The 19502-nt window shown below is 32.7% G+C and overlaps 1 protein-coding gene across 7 annotated transcripts in view; it reads right to left on the minus strand.

Moving 5' to 3' along the window:
• Window positions 1-540: 540 nt before the first annotated feature.
• The window catches only part of LOC142327948 (uncharacterized), a 79160-nt gene continuing 60198 nt past the window's right edge, over window positions 541-19502 (minus strand). For 2 of the 7 annotated variants that reach the window (XM_075371364.1, XM_075371360.1), the window contains exons 5-7: window positions 16522-16701; window positions 13536-13675; window positions 541-1376 (exon numbers count right to left, since the gene is read on the minus strand). Coding sequence is in view for 6 of the 7 variants with exons in the window: in XM_075371360.1 (XP_075227475.1) it covers window positions 13652-13675; window positions 16522-16701 (204 nt within the window). In the remaining variant the exon portion in view is untranslated. Of the gene's footprint in view, window positions 1377-10028; window positions 10158-13535; window positions 13676-15193; window positions 15455-16521; window positions 16702-19502 lie in introns of those variants that run through there. The other 5 variants (XM_075371361.1, XM_075371359.1, XM_075371362.1 and 2 more) reach the window with 5 other exon arrangements.

Raw genomic sequence — 19502 nt, forward strand, 5'->3', positions numbered from 1 at the left:
AAAATGGTTTACATGACTTATAGGTCAAGTAACAACATTTATACTTACTCTGTTTTCTTTGGTATTTGAATCATTAAACACATTTTAGTTTAACTGCATCACACTAGATTCTTCTTCATCATTATTTGTAGCATTTGTTAATCGTCTAATACTGCCAATATTTCCAGTGGATGGTTTTGGTTTACGAACTAAATGCTTTGGACTTGCTTTTGTTTGCCAGTTACTACCATTATTTTCTTCTTCCAAACCATCAAACAATGATTTCTACAAAAGATAAAGAAATTAAATATCATAAATAAAAGAAAATCTCAAATAGCTGTTGTTTCATCATTTAAAATAACAGTGACACCTTAGTTCAAATGCTTTTAATAGATATATCTTCAACACGGTTGATAGAAATAAAGGTTTATTCAGCCCACAGAGAAGATTTAATTGTAGAACATCAAAGTATTTTTTAGCTTTATTTTTTCAAAGTACGAGATAGGAGTTTGTGAGGAAGTTAGAAGTTATCATAAGCATAGATTAGTAAAACAAAATGAGCACAGGAGCATTTCTTTATTTCTTGAACCACTTATTAAATAAAAAAGCTTAAAAATATGAGCATATGTAAAATATGAGCATAGGTTTTTTCTGAATGAAAAAGCTATCTTTTCTTTTCTGCAAATTGAGGTTATCTCTAATGGTAAAGATCAGTTTACACTTATTTAATCCATTGATTAACAGCATTTATAAGTTCAGAAGGAGTGAAGTCCAGACTATATGGTGTGTGATCGGAAATTTCTCAGTAAATCACGTGTCAAACCTGCAACATGTGGACGTGCATTATCGTGCAGAGGACAATGCCGTCAATCAGCCACCCATGATGTCGATTTTGAATGGTGTGCTGTATCCTCGCAGTAGGTTTCTGCATGAAATCAATCAGCAGTATGCCAAACCAATCCCAAAAGAATGTGCCCATCAGTTGTGGCTGATGGATTGACTGCATCCAAATGGTTGTGGCCTTTGTTGTTCTGGTTGGTGATTAAAGGATGACGCCATTCACTTGACTGCCGTTTTACTTCTGGCATGTAACATGAAATCCATGTTTTATCACTGGTAACAATTGAATTAAGGAACTCATTACCTTTTTCTGCGTAGCACATTAAAAAATTCCAAGGCAGATCCCATTTGGATTTTTTATGATGTTCTGTTAAGATGTGTGGTACCCAACGTGCAGAAACCTTTCTGAACCCTAAATGGTCATGAACAATCAACCAATAACAGCTCTCAAGAAGGGCCAGGTTGGAAATCTTTGAGCAGATGATCTTTTCTGATTAAGTCCTCGGTGGTTATCAAGGACTGGTAGGCTTCAGTAACTCATCTGTTTTCCCAGTAACCTTAAATATATAAAGAAATAATTAAGCTATTGTCTTAAAATGTCTTAAAATCTTATAATTCAATCAAAACAATCACACATACACAAATACTCATTTCTTAAGAATAAGAAAACATAAAACAGTTATTCACAATATATTCAATTAACCTTTACAATATTATTTACAGTACTAATCAAAATATTAGTTGAAAAAAAAAAAGATGTAATAGAAAAAAACAAGGGCACAGTTTTTCCTAAAAGGAAGCATAATTAAAAGTTTAATTATTAAATAAAAGAAAAGAATTACATTTATCCATATTATTACACCTCTTAATATACTTTGTTGAACCGATGATAAAATATGTATTAAAATTCATGGTTGAAGATGATTAAGAATCAAATATATTCCTTGTTTCGTGATTGTTTTAATTCATAATTCTATTTGGTGGTTGATTAATGAATATTTACTTTAATCATGCAATGATGAGTGTCATGAATCATGGAATTATGAACATAATACACTCAAAATCTGTGTTAAATAAATCTTTATGACCACTTGTGAAATCCACATCAAAGTTCTCTGAAATAATTCAGCAGCCTTGACTTATGAAGCAATGAGCCAAGCCGTATTTGAATCTCTCAAAAACAAACTACAAGGCAGGTTAGGAGTAAGCCTAAAAACAAGTTCTTTGTTTCCTTTTTGTTGGTTTCAGCATAGCGTTGTGGTCCATGATTTTGTCTCTGAAAGGCTCAATTAATTTCTATTGTAACACTCTGAGGCATCAGAATATTGATGACAAGGAAACAAAACCTGTTTTCATCTGTAACAGCATAATAATTGTAGTGTACTCTTGTGTTTACAAAGTTTGACTCAGAGATGATTTTCTTACTCATGATTAATTTTAAGCTGATGGGTCATTAATCAAAAAACAATTAAGTGGGTGTTGCAGAAGGTAATTGATATACTGATTGCTCTACTTAAAGAGGCCCCCATCACAAAGTATTTTAAACTAAATGCATAGTTTTTTGTTAAAATGCATATACTGATGCGAGATAATTAAAGTAATGTGGATATGTTGGTATGACTGGAACTGGAGTGGGGAAGTTGCCTGCATATTTTGGTATTGCCAGTCTGTTGAGCATTGGCTTTTGAACAAGGTTGTTCAAAATCTTCAAAAAAAAAAGGTTGTTGTTCATAACTGTTACCTATTTTAGATGTATGTGTCAGTGAGAGTTTAGGAAAAATCTGGAAAGAAAACACCAATGAAAAGTATTATTCCGAAGTTATTTAAAAAATGTGAAATAGATTCGATGTAGACCAGACACAGATCAATTCAACTACACATGTTGTACAGGACATTAAAACAGCAGTTACAAGATCCCCTCATACATCTTTGAAGAGACTAAGTCAACATTTCACTAGGTTCAGCCTACAATGCAGTGAGGAGAATGCTAAAATGTTATCTGTGTTAAATGCAGGTTTTCTATGAGCTAACTAATGCTGATTATGCTAAAAGGTTTCACTATGTCAATGGTTCAACAACTTAATTAGAGGCAACATTGGCATTTTAGAACAAGTGTTTTCACAGATGTTGGTTGTCAGGGACTGGAGAGTAAGAGTGTAACTGCTGGTTGTAACAAGCAGCGCCACTCAACTATGGAGATGCTATATGGCATCTCCATAGTGGCCACTAAGCTCTCCTGATTTGACTAGTCAGAAAGTAACCCACTTTCTGTGGAGTTACTTAAAATCAATTGTTTATAGGAGGAATCTATACACCCTGCAAGAATTGAAGACAAACATTACCAATGCCATCCAGGAAAACAGACAGGCTGCCAGTAAAACAGACAGTAGCCAGGAACATGTTCTGACAAGTTATTTTATTATTTTCAACACCTTTTGTAAATTATTATTATATGACAAACTATTATTTATAGATTAAGTGATGTGGCTTCTTCTAAGTTGAACACCCCGTAGCTAAAGAACAGGTGCTTTCAAGAACTAGTCCTTGAAACTCTCATAAGTCAATCTACTAGTTTCAGGTTTTTTTGATTACATCTCTAAAAATCATTATATTATGACATGACAAAATATCATTACATCATAAATGTCAATTGGAAAAATAACAAAGAATTTAATGAAAGCTTTTTATATAAAGAGTAACTGTTCTATTTTGTGCTTACATGACTGGACTGAGACTGAGAAACACCAATTATTAGCGATAAGATACATAAAAAGGCTAAATATTTTTAAATTCGTAAGTTATTACCTGAGAGGTACTTAATTTAATAATTAATATTTACTCAGTTCGGTTCGTTAGTGAAGTCAGCTTGCAAATATTTTAGCTCTGTTCTTTTTACTCTTCTGTGAAATTATTATAAACCATACTAAAATTCTTAGGGTACAAATCAAGGGATAAATTTGGTGTTTATGGTTTTTAATGTAAAAATTGAATGAAAGTGGTCTCAGATCTCTATCTCACTTAGGTTTTATGAAAAATGGGGTAAATTTTAAAGTGTTTTGCTGGAAAATACACTTTTTAGGTTTGGAATAAAATAATTCTTCTTACACACTGTAGTGTAATTTGGAATCACTTGTGTATAGAATGCACCTTCAGTTTCAAATAAATGTTTTAAAAAACATTATAGAAATTACAAAAATAGTAAATTAGGTTCATCTAATATGGTAAAATGAGAGAACATTCACAAATTTAAAAATATGTGAAATTAATAAAGATGACAAAATTAAATATATTAGAAAAATATTACATACATACACTCAAAATTTCAATTTAATAAACCAGACAATATTTGAGGTGGTCTTATTAAATCTGCATCAGATAGCAGCACTTGACTCGAGGTTTAAGGTTAGGTTTAACATTTTAAAGATTTTTTGTCTTATCACAAAATTCTGTACTAGGTGGTACAAGTCATTCATGGGAACCGGATGTTTTTAAAATAATCATAATAAATTGAATATTTACTTTAAAAAGTTTTATTGGTACTGAAATACTAGTTAAATCAAAGCATTTGTTACTCATGAACGAAAAATTATGTCCGGCAATTGTTGTCCATTTTGGACGATACATTGTTGTAGCCTTTCACGGTAACAGGGCTCAATTCTATGCAGCATGTCTACATCAATCTGGGTGACGTGATGACGAATTGCGATCTTTAGGTCCTCCAATCTACGCGGTTTATTGCCGTACACATGCGATTTCATAAACCCCCACAGAAAAAAATCACAACTACTCAGGTCGGGGGACCGAGGGGGCCAAGGAATGTCGCCGAATCTGGAAACGATCCGTCCCGCAAACAAGTTACGGAGAACAGCCATCGTTGCCCTCGCTGTGTGCGCTGTAACTCCATCCTGCTGGAATAACACATTTTGAAAATTGATTCCCCGGTTTCGTAACTCACGGATGAAAATCGCAATGTAACGATCGGTTGTTACAGTTATGGCAGCGTCATTTTCTTCAAAAAAATATGGTCCAATAACACCGACCTTTCCTATTGCACACCAGACAGTCACATTTGGGCTATGAAGTGGTCTGTCGTGAAGCCGATGTGGGTTTCTTTCTGCCCAATACCGGCAATTCTGTTTGTTGACGAAGCCATTCAGATGGAAATGGGCTTCGTCACTCATTAACAATAACATATTTCCATTTTCTTCAAAAGCATTTATCGACAAAATTGTTATCGCTTCGTGAAATCTTACTCGTTTAACTGCTGCATGACGGCTATCTTGTAAGGATGGAAATGCAGGTCTGTATGCAGAATTCGTCTTACCGTACTTGTGATCATTTGAAGCACTGCTGAATGCCTCTGAATAGAGCGGCGTGGGCTTCTGACAATGGCTTCCCTTACTCGTTCGATGTTCGTCGGGGACCCGGTGGTTTTTTCTTCAATATTGAACCACTTGTTCGAAGGTTGCTTACCCATCGCAATATTGTGTTACGAGAAGGGACACTTGGATTATGATGGATATTAAACTGACGGTGGAAATCTCGCTGAACAGCAGTTACGGATTAATCATTTCGCACAAAACGTGTGATACGCGTACAGGCGTTGGTCTAGCGTCCACGGCTCCATCTCAACGACTAAAATGTAAATGCTATGAACAAAGGAAACGTCAGACACCAGCCACGTGCCCCTCCCACCTCGAACGCCCAAGTACAACCCACTTCAAAAACATCCGGTTGCTGTTAATGACCCTGTATATTTAATACACACACATCTATTTTTAAATTCAAATAATTCATTAACAAATTGACCACTCTGCTAATAAAATTTAATATTAAATGAAGTATAAACAACTAAAACACAGTAAACAGATAAGTTAAATTTACTGTATTAATTTCAAAAATCAATATTCCCACAATCCTGCATCTTCAGTTATTAAATTCATACTTACACTAACCCTTTTAGTACTAATGTCTGGTTTTTGGAACCTGTCTCTATGCACAAAGTACTAACATCCCGTTTTCAGGACGTTGAGTATATCGATACTTATGAAACATACAGGTCCATTCAGAAAATAACCAAACATTTTTAATTACATGCCAACGGAGATAATTAGTGATGTGTGGTTAGCAGCAATATGTTCCACATAACCTCCTCTGTAATTACATGTTCTTGGATTGTTGATATGTTGTTTTGGTTTTCATGTTATTGTTATTTGGGTGCAATGTGTTTAAATGATTTTTGTAATGTGTGATTTTCAGGAGCAACGATAAAAGATAAAATTTTGTGTGAAACTGGGGAAAACTTTCACAGAAACATTTCAATTTTTGAAACAAGCTTATAGAGATGATGCTCTGGGTCGTGTGCAATGTAACTGGTGGTTTCCTCTTTTTAAAACTGGAAGTCAGTCGATTGAAGATGACCCTTGACTTCAACTGATGATACCCACGTTCAGAAAATCAATGATCTGATGCACGCAAATCACTGATTGACTGTCAGAGAACTTGCAGAAGAGGTTAGCATCTCAATTTGATTATGCCATGACATTTCGACTGGAAAAATTAAACATACATAGAGTTGCAGCAAAGTTTGTTCCTTGTTTGACGATCGAACAGCAGAAAGAACATAAGAGTGGATGTTTGTTGGCAACTTCTTGAACAAGCCAATGACGATGAAACATTCATGCTAAGGATCATAACGGGAGATGAAAGCTAGGTTTATGGCTACAACATTGAGACAAAAGTTCAATCATTACAATGGAATGGCAAAGGATCTCCACGCCCTAAGAAAGCATGTCAGTCTCGAGCCAAGAAAGCATGTCAAAGTGATGCTCTCACTTTGACAATTGAAAAAAATTGAAAATTTTTTTCAATTTTATGGAATTAGGCATTTTCAATTCTTGTCTAAGGTGAAACAATGAACCGTGCGTTATACAATGGTTACGTGAAAAATTCAGCAAAATGTGACCAGAGTTGTGGCGAGACAACTCATAGTTCCTTACAATAACAATGCACCTGCACTCAGCTTTGTCAGTTCATTTTCTAAGAATGCAGTTTTGAAACTATTAATGACATTTCATCATGGACCTTAAAGGCCATTTGAAATGAATCTATCCAGGGCCGCTTCGTGCAGTGAAAACACTGCTGGGAAAAATGTATGAATGAGGGGAGGAAAGTAATTTGAAGGGGACGAGGACCAATAATCTGTAAAATTAATAATGAAGGTTAAAAAAAATAAAATTTGGTTATTTTCTGAACAAACCTTGAACAATGCATTTTCCATAGATTTATCATATGAACTAGTACCAAAACATACTTGTTTATTGATCTACATAGTTGATTGATGCAGACATCAATCAACTATCAGCATCAGATAATTTCAATCAAAGAAGACATAAGAATTATGATTCTGAATATGAAAGTATTTCATTAACCGCTTCAGTACCTCCTACACCCAAGAGTCAACCATATACATGGCAGCGATTCATCCAGTGAATCAGATGAAACTGCATGGACAGAAGTAAACTAGGGTGATGATACAGGATAAAAATATAATTTTCAGTTTAAGATGTTCGGTGCCATTGATACTTAAGTGGTGGCTTCTTACTGTTCATTCCCCAGCCTGCGTGAGTGCAGTCATTACGTTCTAAGTTGTTGTAGCAGTTGTCTTCATTCACATTCTTTATATTCTAGTGGTGTGTCTGACAGAAATGTAAATTCGTGCTTGGTCTCTGTTTTTCTTTTTTTTAATTACTTGTGGCAGATGATGAAAAACCAGGACCTTCATAATCAAAGAGGTAAGGACGGACTAAATGTAAAAAAAATAATGTCCGACTTTGAATTTAAAAAGTTAAAGTTTTTTGTATAAAATAGTAGGGATGAAGATTTTGATGGTAATAGTGACTAATACTATAGTATGAGTCACATACTATAGGTGGGAAAATGACAGTGACTATGATTATGAAACTGGAAAAATGAAGAAAACATGACACTTATACAGAACAAAATTCTGACGATTGATTTTAGAAACATAGTTGAAGAGCAAAACTATGATGAACAGACTCCTGTTGCTAATAAAAATATGTCTACAGATTTACCGTCTAATATTTTGTGGGCATCAGTACCGCCATATCTGAAATATATCACATTTACTTTCATTAGAATGGTTCAATTTATTTTATTTTTCTACGTAATCTGTTTGTAATTAGGATTTTCATAAATTTGTAGAATCTTGAACAGAATGAATAAATAATAAATTTGAATAAATAATAAATAAATTTGTAGAATCTTGAACAGAAATGACTGATGTCACATGTTCAACCACTGGGCGCTGTACATACACTTCTCAAATTGCCAGCCCACAGACTAATCATTTTGTTTTAAACCAGGTGAATTTTTTAAAAATATACTTACTACACATAAATAAATTAAATTGTATAAAAAAATCAGTTTGGATTTTTTAAAGATTTGAAAATATTCAAACCCACGAGTTGCATTGCCCTCCCCTCAACAAAACCTGTTGAATATATTCGATTATTTTTTACTACTGCCCTATTGAAAACCTTTGTCAAATTTACATGTTGAAAACTTTATTAATGAAAATGTGGATCTTTTAAAAGAAAGTAGTAGGTCCAAAAGGTGGATACCAAGTTACCCTGTTTGAAATTAAAGTTTATTCATTTAATAAATGTATTCTGGGTGTCGGAAAATAGAAAATTAGTTAAAATTTACAGTGATACGAAAATACACAAATACAAATTACAAAATGATACAAAAAACATACTTATATCATAGTGAAACATAATATTTAAAGATATAAACAATCTGAATCAGATTGCAATGAAACTTCTGCAGAATCATCACACACATGATTTGCCGAATCAATGTGTATCTCACTTATAATTTGCCATAAATGGTGAAATCGTGTTTTGTAATCACAATACTTCTTTTTAAATAAAAATTTGACTATATGTCCATGGAAATGGTGTTTGGAATTTCCATAACGTGGCACATTGCTTCTTATTTCCTTCCATTGACGTTCGATTGTCTGCATATGTGCCCCAGTGTCTGGATGTATAAAATTGTATTTATGATTCACCAGTTAAGTGTTGGAAGCCTCCTGTTTGTAAACAATCATAAGATTTCTAGCAGTCACTAATAACTGTAGTACCTAGGTGCGCATAGTCCTTTATAATGCAGAGCAAAGTTTCTTTATCATGTCTTGGTGCTGGAACCACGAAAACTTTGTCTCATTGCATTCCACCAAATATCCAATTTCCACTTATAATTCTGCCGTGATTATATTTTCGTTTACTGATTTTGGCTTCATCGATTTCTACAACTTTGCCTACTCCTCCAACCTTTTTTGAATTAGTACTCAAATATTCAAAACAAATTTCGCAAAAAATAATTACTCCAATTTACTACAGTACTAGACGATAAATTTAGCTCACTACACAACATATCTTGCCAAGGTGACTTTATTACACACCATATTATGAAGAAATGTAAAATAACAGGTAATTCTAATCTAGCGGTGGCTAACCATGTATTGGCATATTGCGAAATGGCTACTTTACACTGTTTACTTTCATATTTCTTATGTTTGTTAAGTATACAAAGGCATTTTCTACAATGGAATATGTGTCGATCTTCATTCAGCTTCATTTCCTTATTACACAATGGACATTGTCTGCGAAGCAAAATGCCTGCCATGATTGTAAAAAAATTGTCTCGTATTATCAACCGACAGAGGAATTGTCATAGGAAGGAAGTGTCATAAATGTAAATCACAATTTTTAAATATACATTTGAGGTCCACCAGATATTTTTTCATCCATTTTAGTTCATTCTTATTTCATATTTACTTACTGAACACTGTAAATTCTATAAAGAAAACTTAGTGAAAGTAGTGTAGTGAATAAGAAAGAATTCTACATTATCCGGAGGTGAGAATCTGCATTATCGAGTGTATCAATATTCAAATATCTACTTTTCCAACACTTCAAAGGATTTTACAATGATTTGATAAGTTTTTTGTGATTTCAGGGTGAGGCACCTCAACTAAATAATTACCTTTTTTTACTTCAAGTAATTAATATTCGAAATGCACATTTATTACTGGAACTTTACACATGCAACAAAAAAGGTATTTCACAAGACACATGAAGTCAAGATTTCATGTAAGTAACCCTACATGAAATTGACTATACCTTGTCCGTGATCATTGTTTGGGCACATTTCTGATCTACTAGTTTCTCCATTTTGAGGGTGGCAGGACTTGAGTCAGTGAGTGCATCCTTGACATCTGATTGTGGACTGATTGGATTCAGTGTTTACTCCTGTTTTAAAATGAAACAAATATTCTTATTTACTATTAAATTCCATTAAAAACTATTAAGTTACATGTATAAATTAACAAAAAGAATTCAAAAGGAATAGGATAATTTTAATGATACAGCACTGTTTTAGACATACCAAACATTTCCTAGTGTGCTAGAATAACTCTTTGATTATGTACTTGCTAATAGCATTTGTACTATATATTCAGCAAAATTACAAATTAACTAATACATTTTATTACAGAATGACTATGTTACAGTTACAAATTGACTTTATAATTATTCATTCACCAAATCTGGAACTAAAATTCTGAACTACTTGAAAGAATTATTTTTACTACAATTAAAATGAAATGAAATACATCAGGTATGGAATGATATCAGTATGAAAACTTGAACATCAAGAAACGGAAACTTTTTTTATATTTACTTAGAGCAATTATCAACTTTACAATAATTAAAATAAAACTGCGAAAAAACAATGTTTAAAAATCAGTTTGGCCAAGATACAAATTTTGATTGTTAGACAATCACAATCAGAAGATACAGGTGTAATTAGCAGAAGTAAGTGATAAATAATTACTTGAATTTTGATTTCTGTTAATGTGTACTAACATTGTATTATATGCAATTATGAGAAGTGGCTGAAATGTAAAGCACACTGGAGAAAATTAGGCTGTATAGAGCGACAGAAGCTGTCATATCTTTGTTCTTTCTGCTGCAGTCATCAAACGAGAAACACATTTTGCATGTTCAATGTATCAGTCAAAATGTAATGGAATGATCCAATCAAGATGCTAACCCTTTTTGCAAGTTCTCTGAAAGTCAATTGGTGATTTTCATGCATCAGATCATTGATTTTCTGAATGTGTGTCATCAGTTGAAATCAAAGCCCTTCTTGGTACATGGTAATCTTCAATTGCCTGAAGACCACTCACTCACTCACTCACTGCTCACAAGCACTTGAGGTCATCATCGCTTGTAAAATGCTGCCCTTCTAGTCAACGAATCACAAGGAGCATTTTATTTCAGTGCTGGCCAAACATTTGGAGCAAACTTTGGAATTTGCACTGGGGCATTATTGTGGTGAAGAAACGATGTGTTTATTATTGAGTTAGACACAGCTTCATTAGCGCTTTGACAACATAAGACAAGCATTCCTTGGTATACTACTTCCCTGTTACTGTTTCTGAGTTTCCAGTTTCCAATGCAACTTGCTCTTAAACTCCTCACTCCTCACAAAAAAAAAAAAAAAAAATCACAATAAAATAAAAATCGCTATTCTCTTCTTCACTGGGTATTAATTTTTGATATGATAATATCTTATCTGTATAAGATATATTATAGCTACATTTGTACAATTTTTGGGTTCTGCTAAGCAACAAAAAAAAAATTATTTTCAAATGTTTATAAGTAAACTAGAAAGAAGTAAAATATATTAGGGAATTATGAAATCTTATTTTTAATATATTTTACTTCTTTCTTCTTATGATCAATTTGCTTGATAAATCCTTTCTTGGAATATCTAATACCAAGAAATGGGAAGTGTATTTTACACCACTTTTGAAAAACTTTTTTTATTCACTTGTTACTGGCAAACAAATCATTTATTACTTACTCATTCTACAATCAAATAATAAAGTTGTAATGTTTTTGCAAAAGGTTTGTAATTCAAATGTACTTCTTGTATCCATTCAATACACAACACACTTCTTACTCTCATATTCACTTATATATTACTATTCCAAGCTGATTACTTGACAATAACATTCTTTTTATCTTATTTAATAATTTATTTAACAATTTTTATATTTTTAAATTTTCAATTCTCTTTACTATTCAAAAGAATTAATCTTTGAAATCTTGTAGACATTCACAAAGGTTTATAAACAATATTTTTTCCAATTTTAAAATAAGTGACGCATTAATAAGGCATATCCCATGAACACTCAATAATCTCTATTGAAAATAGAAAGCAAACATGTTTAGGAAAAAATTACTATTTATAGACCATATTTCTTTGGATTTCTTTGGTTTTGAGTGGTATAAAAATTATTTAGACAAAAATATAAGTGTATAAGTAATAAGTATATAATCTACATAAGAGTGGGATTTGCATTTTGGGATTAAGAATAAAAAAATTATTTTTACAGAATTTTGTAATTGTGTATTTTTATTATGTGTATTTTTATTAAAATCATGTTCCAGTTCAGTGTTAATGTATTATCTAGGGTTAAATCATTATCAAATTTATCAGATACAACAGTAAATAATGTATCTATAACACAAATCCTTTAATAAATATGTAATATATTTTTATGAGTATACTTTAATAAATACAGCACAAAAATCTTCTTTTAATAAAGGAAGATTTTCTTATTTGGTGATCATATTAATTAATTCTGTTCATATAAAAATATATATTACATACAACATCATTTAGCTAATTATATAATATGAACTTATTCAGCCACACCACAAAGTACAGAATTAAAGAACATTCTTCTTACCTTATTTTTTTTGAAAAGTGCATTCAAGCATAAGCCCATCTTCAGTAATTTTTTAAAAAAATTTTTTCTTTTCTTACATTTGTCAAACAAATATTTGTTCATGGCAAAAAATAATTTATTCATGCCTGAATAAGTTAATATTACATAATTAGTTAGAATTTACATACAGAGGAAAAGACTACAAACAAAAAAAATAATAATAAAATAATTTTTGAAAATAATACAAAACAGAAAAAATCTGAGGTTAATCAGAAAGTACACACTAAAATTATATAAGTTATCTAATGTGGAAGAAGTAGTCTGATTCTGTCCAAATATATAACCAGGTGTAGCTGGTTTATTTTTAATTTTAAATATGTTAATAAATAACAAATTTAATAAATCCTTCATACTGTATGATGATATGCTGATTGAAAAGAAAAAGGAAATAAATGTTTTGGTGATTGTATTTCTTGATATACCAAAGTCATTTGGTAGCAGGTTATAACTAACATGAAGGGTTAAATAAAGAGAGGCAAGAATGGGAATAATAAAAATGGTCAAGGCAACATACTGAAAGTTTAAATCAAGAATAATGTGACAGCTTTTGCCACTGTCATGTATTTGTTGATGATACTGTCATGTGGAAGCAAAGTGAAAATTAAGAGAATGCTAGATATAGATATGTTTAGGATAAATTTCCATTTATCCCACACATCAAGCATGATGTATGTAATAATAAAGTAAGTAAACAAAAAAGCAAGAGTTGGGAGAGGATGGAAAGTATAAGTAAATTATGGTGTGTGTATATAACTTCTGGGTTACGGAAATACAAGGTGCTACCCAAAAGTTCGGGGAATTTCACCACAAAAATAATAAAATAGCTCACCATAACTTATAATTTCCACTGTCTCCTTCAAAGTAATCCCCTTGGGCATTGATACAGTGATCCCAGTGTTTTCCCCATGATTCCATGCATCCCTGGAAGTCTGCAGGTGTAAGTGTTCAAAGGATGTTCTGCGTTTCTTCCTGAATCAACTCAATTATGTTAAAACGACGGCCTTTCAATTGAATTTTATTTTTCGAAAGAGAAAAAAGTCGCACGGGGCAAGGTCAGGCAAATAGGGTGGGTGGGGAATCACTACCATCTTTTTGGAAGCCAAGAAATTGACAGTTTGACCAAGAGGAACAAATTCCTTATGGATAATGCCTTAGATGTCTAAAAAAACAATCATCATGGACTTCACGTTGCTGCGAACTTAGCGTGCTTATTTTGGCTGTGGCGACTTCCACTTTGATGACTGCTGCTTAGTTTCAGTCATACCTGTACAACCATGTCTCATCACCGGTTATGATGTTGGAGATGAAGTTAGGGTCATCTCTTTCAATTTACTACAGACAGCTACAGCTACGCTATTTTGTTTCTGGTTGCTGTTCAACAGTCTTGGTACGAATTTTGCAGCAATGCGTCTCAAATATGACATTTGTACGATTGCACAAACATCATGGATTGTTTGTCTATAATCTGGGTCTCTATCTTTTATTGCTTAGGAGGTCGGGGTCCTACTGGTTCATCACCACCGCCCATCCAGGCAAGCCTGGATGAACAGAGATTCCATGAAGGATTGTCCCTCATTCTTCAGCACCACAGTCTTTTTTTCTTCAATGTACCCATATTACACCAAACTGTCTCTTATCCTTTAAAATTTTAAGTATGACGATCTCAATCATAGTGCCCCAACCAAGAGTTCACGCTGACATTGCTCCTAAGTTCACCTATCACAGTGAAACACCATATGCTCAGGTGTATTATCACTTCCACAGTACAGGCATACTTCAACCCCAGCCTGTCAGAAACTGGGTGAGCCAGTAATTTAACCAATCCCTTCGTTGACTCTTGACACGATGCTGGGTCAATTGCTGTAGCAGGACCATTCCTGTGACCACCATGATGATGTCTTTGGTGGAGACAGAATTATGTCTTTGCAACTCTTATGGCCATTTTTCTTTGAAGTCACAATCTCATTTTACGGCCAACTTGAATACATAGCAGGATATGTAGTTAAAATTACTAAACTTCAGGAAATCCTGACACATTAAGGTATTGGAGAGATTTTGGATAAATAATTAAATATTAAGAAGTATAAATCCACCTTACCAACAAATTATTTTGAACTTCAAGATCTTTCAGTCCTTACATCATCATCAGGAGATTAAAATATCGTAATAAAATAGTTAAAAAATAAAAATGTGACTGCTTAATTTTTAACTTTATTTTATTATGATATTATCTGCTGGTAAGGTGGATTTATACTTTTTAATCAAATTTAATAATTTATTATTATATCAGCAGTAAATATGTTTGAGAAAGTGAACTTTAAATAACCTAGATGGTCAGAGATTACCACCAAAAATTAGAATGTAATTCAATAGAAAATTACCATAACCATAAATATTTTTGTGGTTTACAAATTATAAAAAAACAATATTCCAGAAATACAGAATTTTTCATTAAGTTAATCCTATCAATTTTTGAGTTTATTTGCGAGGGTATCTAACTATTATTATTATTAAATATTGTTTAATATTATTTCATACTGTGAAAAAAGAAATATCATGGTTTTTGACAATGTTAACACATGAAAGGGCTCATGGCGAAAAATGTCATATTAGTAAACTGAATTATTATGCTAGTAAATCATTTGTAATTTTGACAACTACATCTATTCAGGTCAACAGTCTGGTAAGTATTAACAATGATCCATTAGGTAATGCATACTGACTGATACTGCACAAACATCTCCTTTTCTGAAATATTGAAAGTTTATTAAATTAGAAATTAATTATAAAAACAAATCTAGTAATTAATTACTCTAGTTTTTTGTGCCATAAGTAAAATTTATATTCAACAATTTATTTTTATGAATTTGTCATACCTATTATATGATTTGCAAAGATGATTCTGTGTCTCCTTTTAAGTTAGAACAATTTACTTTTATAAATAATTTTTTGAATTTCATTAAAGCAATTATAAAAACATATTTTTATTATTATTATTGAATTTTAATATTAGTAATGTTTTATTGAGTGAAATGTTATCAATGTAAAGTTTCTAACCAATATGAAATAATTTTTATTTCATAAAGTCTGCACTTGCCACATATCTTGCAATATATTATCAGTGATTACTGATACTATATGTAATCACTGTCAATATATTGACAGTGATTACATATAGTATCACTGTAACATGGTGTAGTATAGTACTCTAACATAGTATAGTACTGTAACATGGTGATTACAGTGATTACTGTAATACATTACAGGAACTGTAACATGGGAAAACACTAACCCTAAAACTTGTTTAGTATATCTCAAAGGCTATTTACCTTATTTTTTTAAAACTTTATCTTTTACCTATTTTACAGTTCAATTACAATGGTGACTAAACAGAAACAAAAAACCATTTCATTTGTTTACTTCATTATGGTAAATGAAATGAACAATAGAAAAATTAATGGTCTGAAACTTAAACAACACAATCGAAATAATTTATTTCATAAAAACTGACTGTTGGTGAAGTATTAATAGATTATGTTAATGTTCCATTATTTTAATACATTACACAGTAGGCCACAACATACTATAACTGTTTCATTAAGTTTAACAAGATGCCATGCAAGGGAAAAGTTTGTGACAACAAAATCCTGGTTTAAATCTAGGAAATTGTATACTAGTGCTGAAGATACATTTGAACATCAGGATTCAGCTAACTATCCGCTTGAGATTAGAAGAGGCTAACTGCTGAATTACAATTGGGCTTGTATTCAGTGCAATCAATAGAATACCAATAAAAAAATAATTTATATACCAACCTCCAAAAGGTTTTTGTTTAGCAGTATTTGCACCAAAAGGATTATTAGTTGTATTGCTGGTGTTGAATCCAAATGATGGTTGATTAGCAGTGTTTGTGGAACTCCCAAATCCAGTAGAAGTTGTACCAGTTTTGCCAAACAAACTACCAGATGAGCCAAATCCTCCTGATGTGTTAAAACCTATATAACGTGTAATAATAATCACTTAAAAAAAAATTATTCTTATAAAACTAACATAATTTACAGAACAAAACGTCTGTGGACACATGTATATTTGCACCGAATAACCTCAGAACTATCAATTTTATAAACTAATTTACCGGGAAATGTTAACCGCCAGTAAATAAGCCAACATTTCCCCTCAAGTGCAGTGACAAAAGGATAGTAAATTAGGGGCAATAAATAAAAGGACCTGACAATAGATTAAAATGCCTGAGTGTGGTGAGCTCATAGTATATGAGCCTAAAATGAAGATTAAAGTAAGTAGGTAGGAAAAGACTAGGGCAATAACCACAGGTGATGTGCCATCTTCAATGTACCAGCAAGAGCATGAAAAATGAGCTACTGGATACAAAGAAAAGAGGAGAAAATGATATGTTGACAGGGACAGAAAATATTATGTCTCTTACTGGGTACATATAGGAACTGGTAGATTGTATAAAAGAAAAAAGAATGAGGATTTTGGTTTTAAAGTGAGACTAAATAGAAGGGAAAAGATAGAAAGGATCTTAAGGAAGGATATGTTTTTTATTGGAGTAATGGGCAAAAGGCAAAAAATGGAATTGACTTTAATGTGGGTAAGGTAATAAAGGAGGGCATAGAGAACAGAAATAGATGATAGAATCATAAGATTTAGGCTAAGGTTTGGAGGCAAGACTCAGGATATCAAACAAGTGTATGCACCACAGGTGGGATGTGTTGAAAATATAGGACAGTTCTTAGACAAACTAGAAAGCTGCAAAGAGGATAAGGAGACAATAATAATAGAAGACATTAATGTGCAGGTCGGAAAAGAAAAATGGAATAGAGGAGGTACTGGAACCACATGGATATGGAGGAAAGAAATGAGGAAGGTAAAATAATGGTACAGTTTTGTGAACATAATAACTTCTTAGTGGATAACTCGTGGTTTGATAAGAATAGAAAGATTACAAGGTATGGATGGGGAGAGAGAACAAAATTTGTTAACAGACTACGTGTTACTGGAACGAGAGAGATAAGAAGGGAATTGATGGATGTGAGGTGGTGAGTGAAGATATAGTGGTTGGAGGAGATTATAGATTGGAAATGGCTAAGTTTAGATTTGGGATAATTCCCAGTGTGAAGAAAAATTAAAGTTTGGAAGTCGAAATAAATCAAGATAAGGGAAGAGTGAAGACAGGATAAAGAAATGCTTACCTAATAGAGAAATAAATCGGTGAAGGAAGAGAGGGAGTTCTTCAAGAATGCAATGTAGGTTATATGGCAGAACCAGTGGGAAAAGAAACAGTGGTAGAATGATGTGGGATTGATTAGGGAAGGATATGTTCTGTATTGAAGTAATGGGCAAAAGGCGAAAAATGGAGGGCATAGAGAACAGAAATAGATGATAGAATCATAAGATTTAGGCTAAGGATTGGAGGCAAGACTCAGGATCAACAAGTGTATGCACCACAGGTAGAATGTGTTGAAAGAGGATAACAAAGAAAGAGGAAAGAAGAAGACAATAATAATAGAAGACATGAACGTGCAGGTTGGGAAAGAAAAATGGAATATAGGAGGTACTGGGACCACATGGATATGGAGGAAAAAATGGGGAAGGTAAAATAATGGTACAGTTTTGTGAACATAATAACTTCTTAGTGGATAACTCTTGGTTTGATAAGAATAGAAAGATTACAAGGTATGGTGTGGAGAGAGAAAAAATTTGTTAACATTCTATGTGTTACTGGAAAGAGAGAAATAAGAAGGGAATTGATGGATGTGAGGTGGTGAGTGAAGATATAGTGGTTGGAGGAGATTTTAGATTGGAAATTGCTATGTTTAGATTTGGGATAATTCCCAGTGTGAAGAAAAATTAATGTTTGGAAGTTGAAATAAATCAAGATAAGGGAAGAGTTTGAAGACAGGATAAAGAAAATGCTTACCTAATAGAGAAATAAAAGAGATGAAGGAAGAGAGGGAGTTCTTCAAGAATGCAATGTAGGTTATATGGCAGAACCAGTGGGAAAAGAAACAGTGGTAGAATGATGTTGGTAAGGATGACACTTAAAAAGAAGAAAAATTTAGGGAAGCAAACGAGAATGTAAGAAAGTTCTAAGCCGAAAGAACAAATATTAGAAAGGGTTCACAGAAGAGCTGGAAAGGGAGTCAGAAGCGAATAAGAAAATGCTGTTGTTGTCAAGTTTATTAGTTAGTAAGTTTATCGACAACAATCTAGGACATGCGAAAGAAAGAAATAAAGAAAGATTTTAGTGAACTCCTAAACCCAAATTGATAGGAAGAAAGTAGGGAGAAAAAGGACAGGACAGGGGTGAAAGGAGTGAGGACAGAAGAAGGATGTTACGTAATGATGGAGATACTGTTTCAGAAGTATATGGAAAATGAAGGTGATTTTCCAGGTGACTGGATTAATAATCCCCAAATTTAAAAAATGGAACTAGATGTGTAGTAATTACAGAGGCATTCCACACATGGCAAAGCTGTTTGAAAGGATATTCAAAAACCATATAAGAAGACTGAGGGGGGGTTGGAAGAGGAAGAAATTGATTCAGATATGGTAGCTGCACTAGAGACAAGTAAGTAAGAAGTGTGATAATAAAAAATTATTAATGGATCCCTAGACATAGTAAAGGCATATGATATTGTGGATTGAGTAGTTGTGTAGCAGATAGAAGAAAGAAACGTGGATAAAAGCAGAAATGATTAAAGTTACGTAGGACAGGAGCAAAAGCTGCATTAGGACAAGACTGACAAAGTCAGATTGGTTTGAGATGTAGAAT

Source organism: Lycorma delicatula, chromosome 7 (assembly GCF_047948215.1).
Source record: "Lycorma delicatula isolate Av1 chromosome 7, ASM4794821v1, whole genome shotgun sequence".
Classification (NCBI taxonomy): Eukaryota; Metazoa; Arthropoda; class Insecta; order Hemiptera; family Fulgoridae; genus Lycorma; species Lycorma delicatula.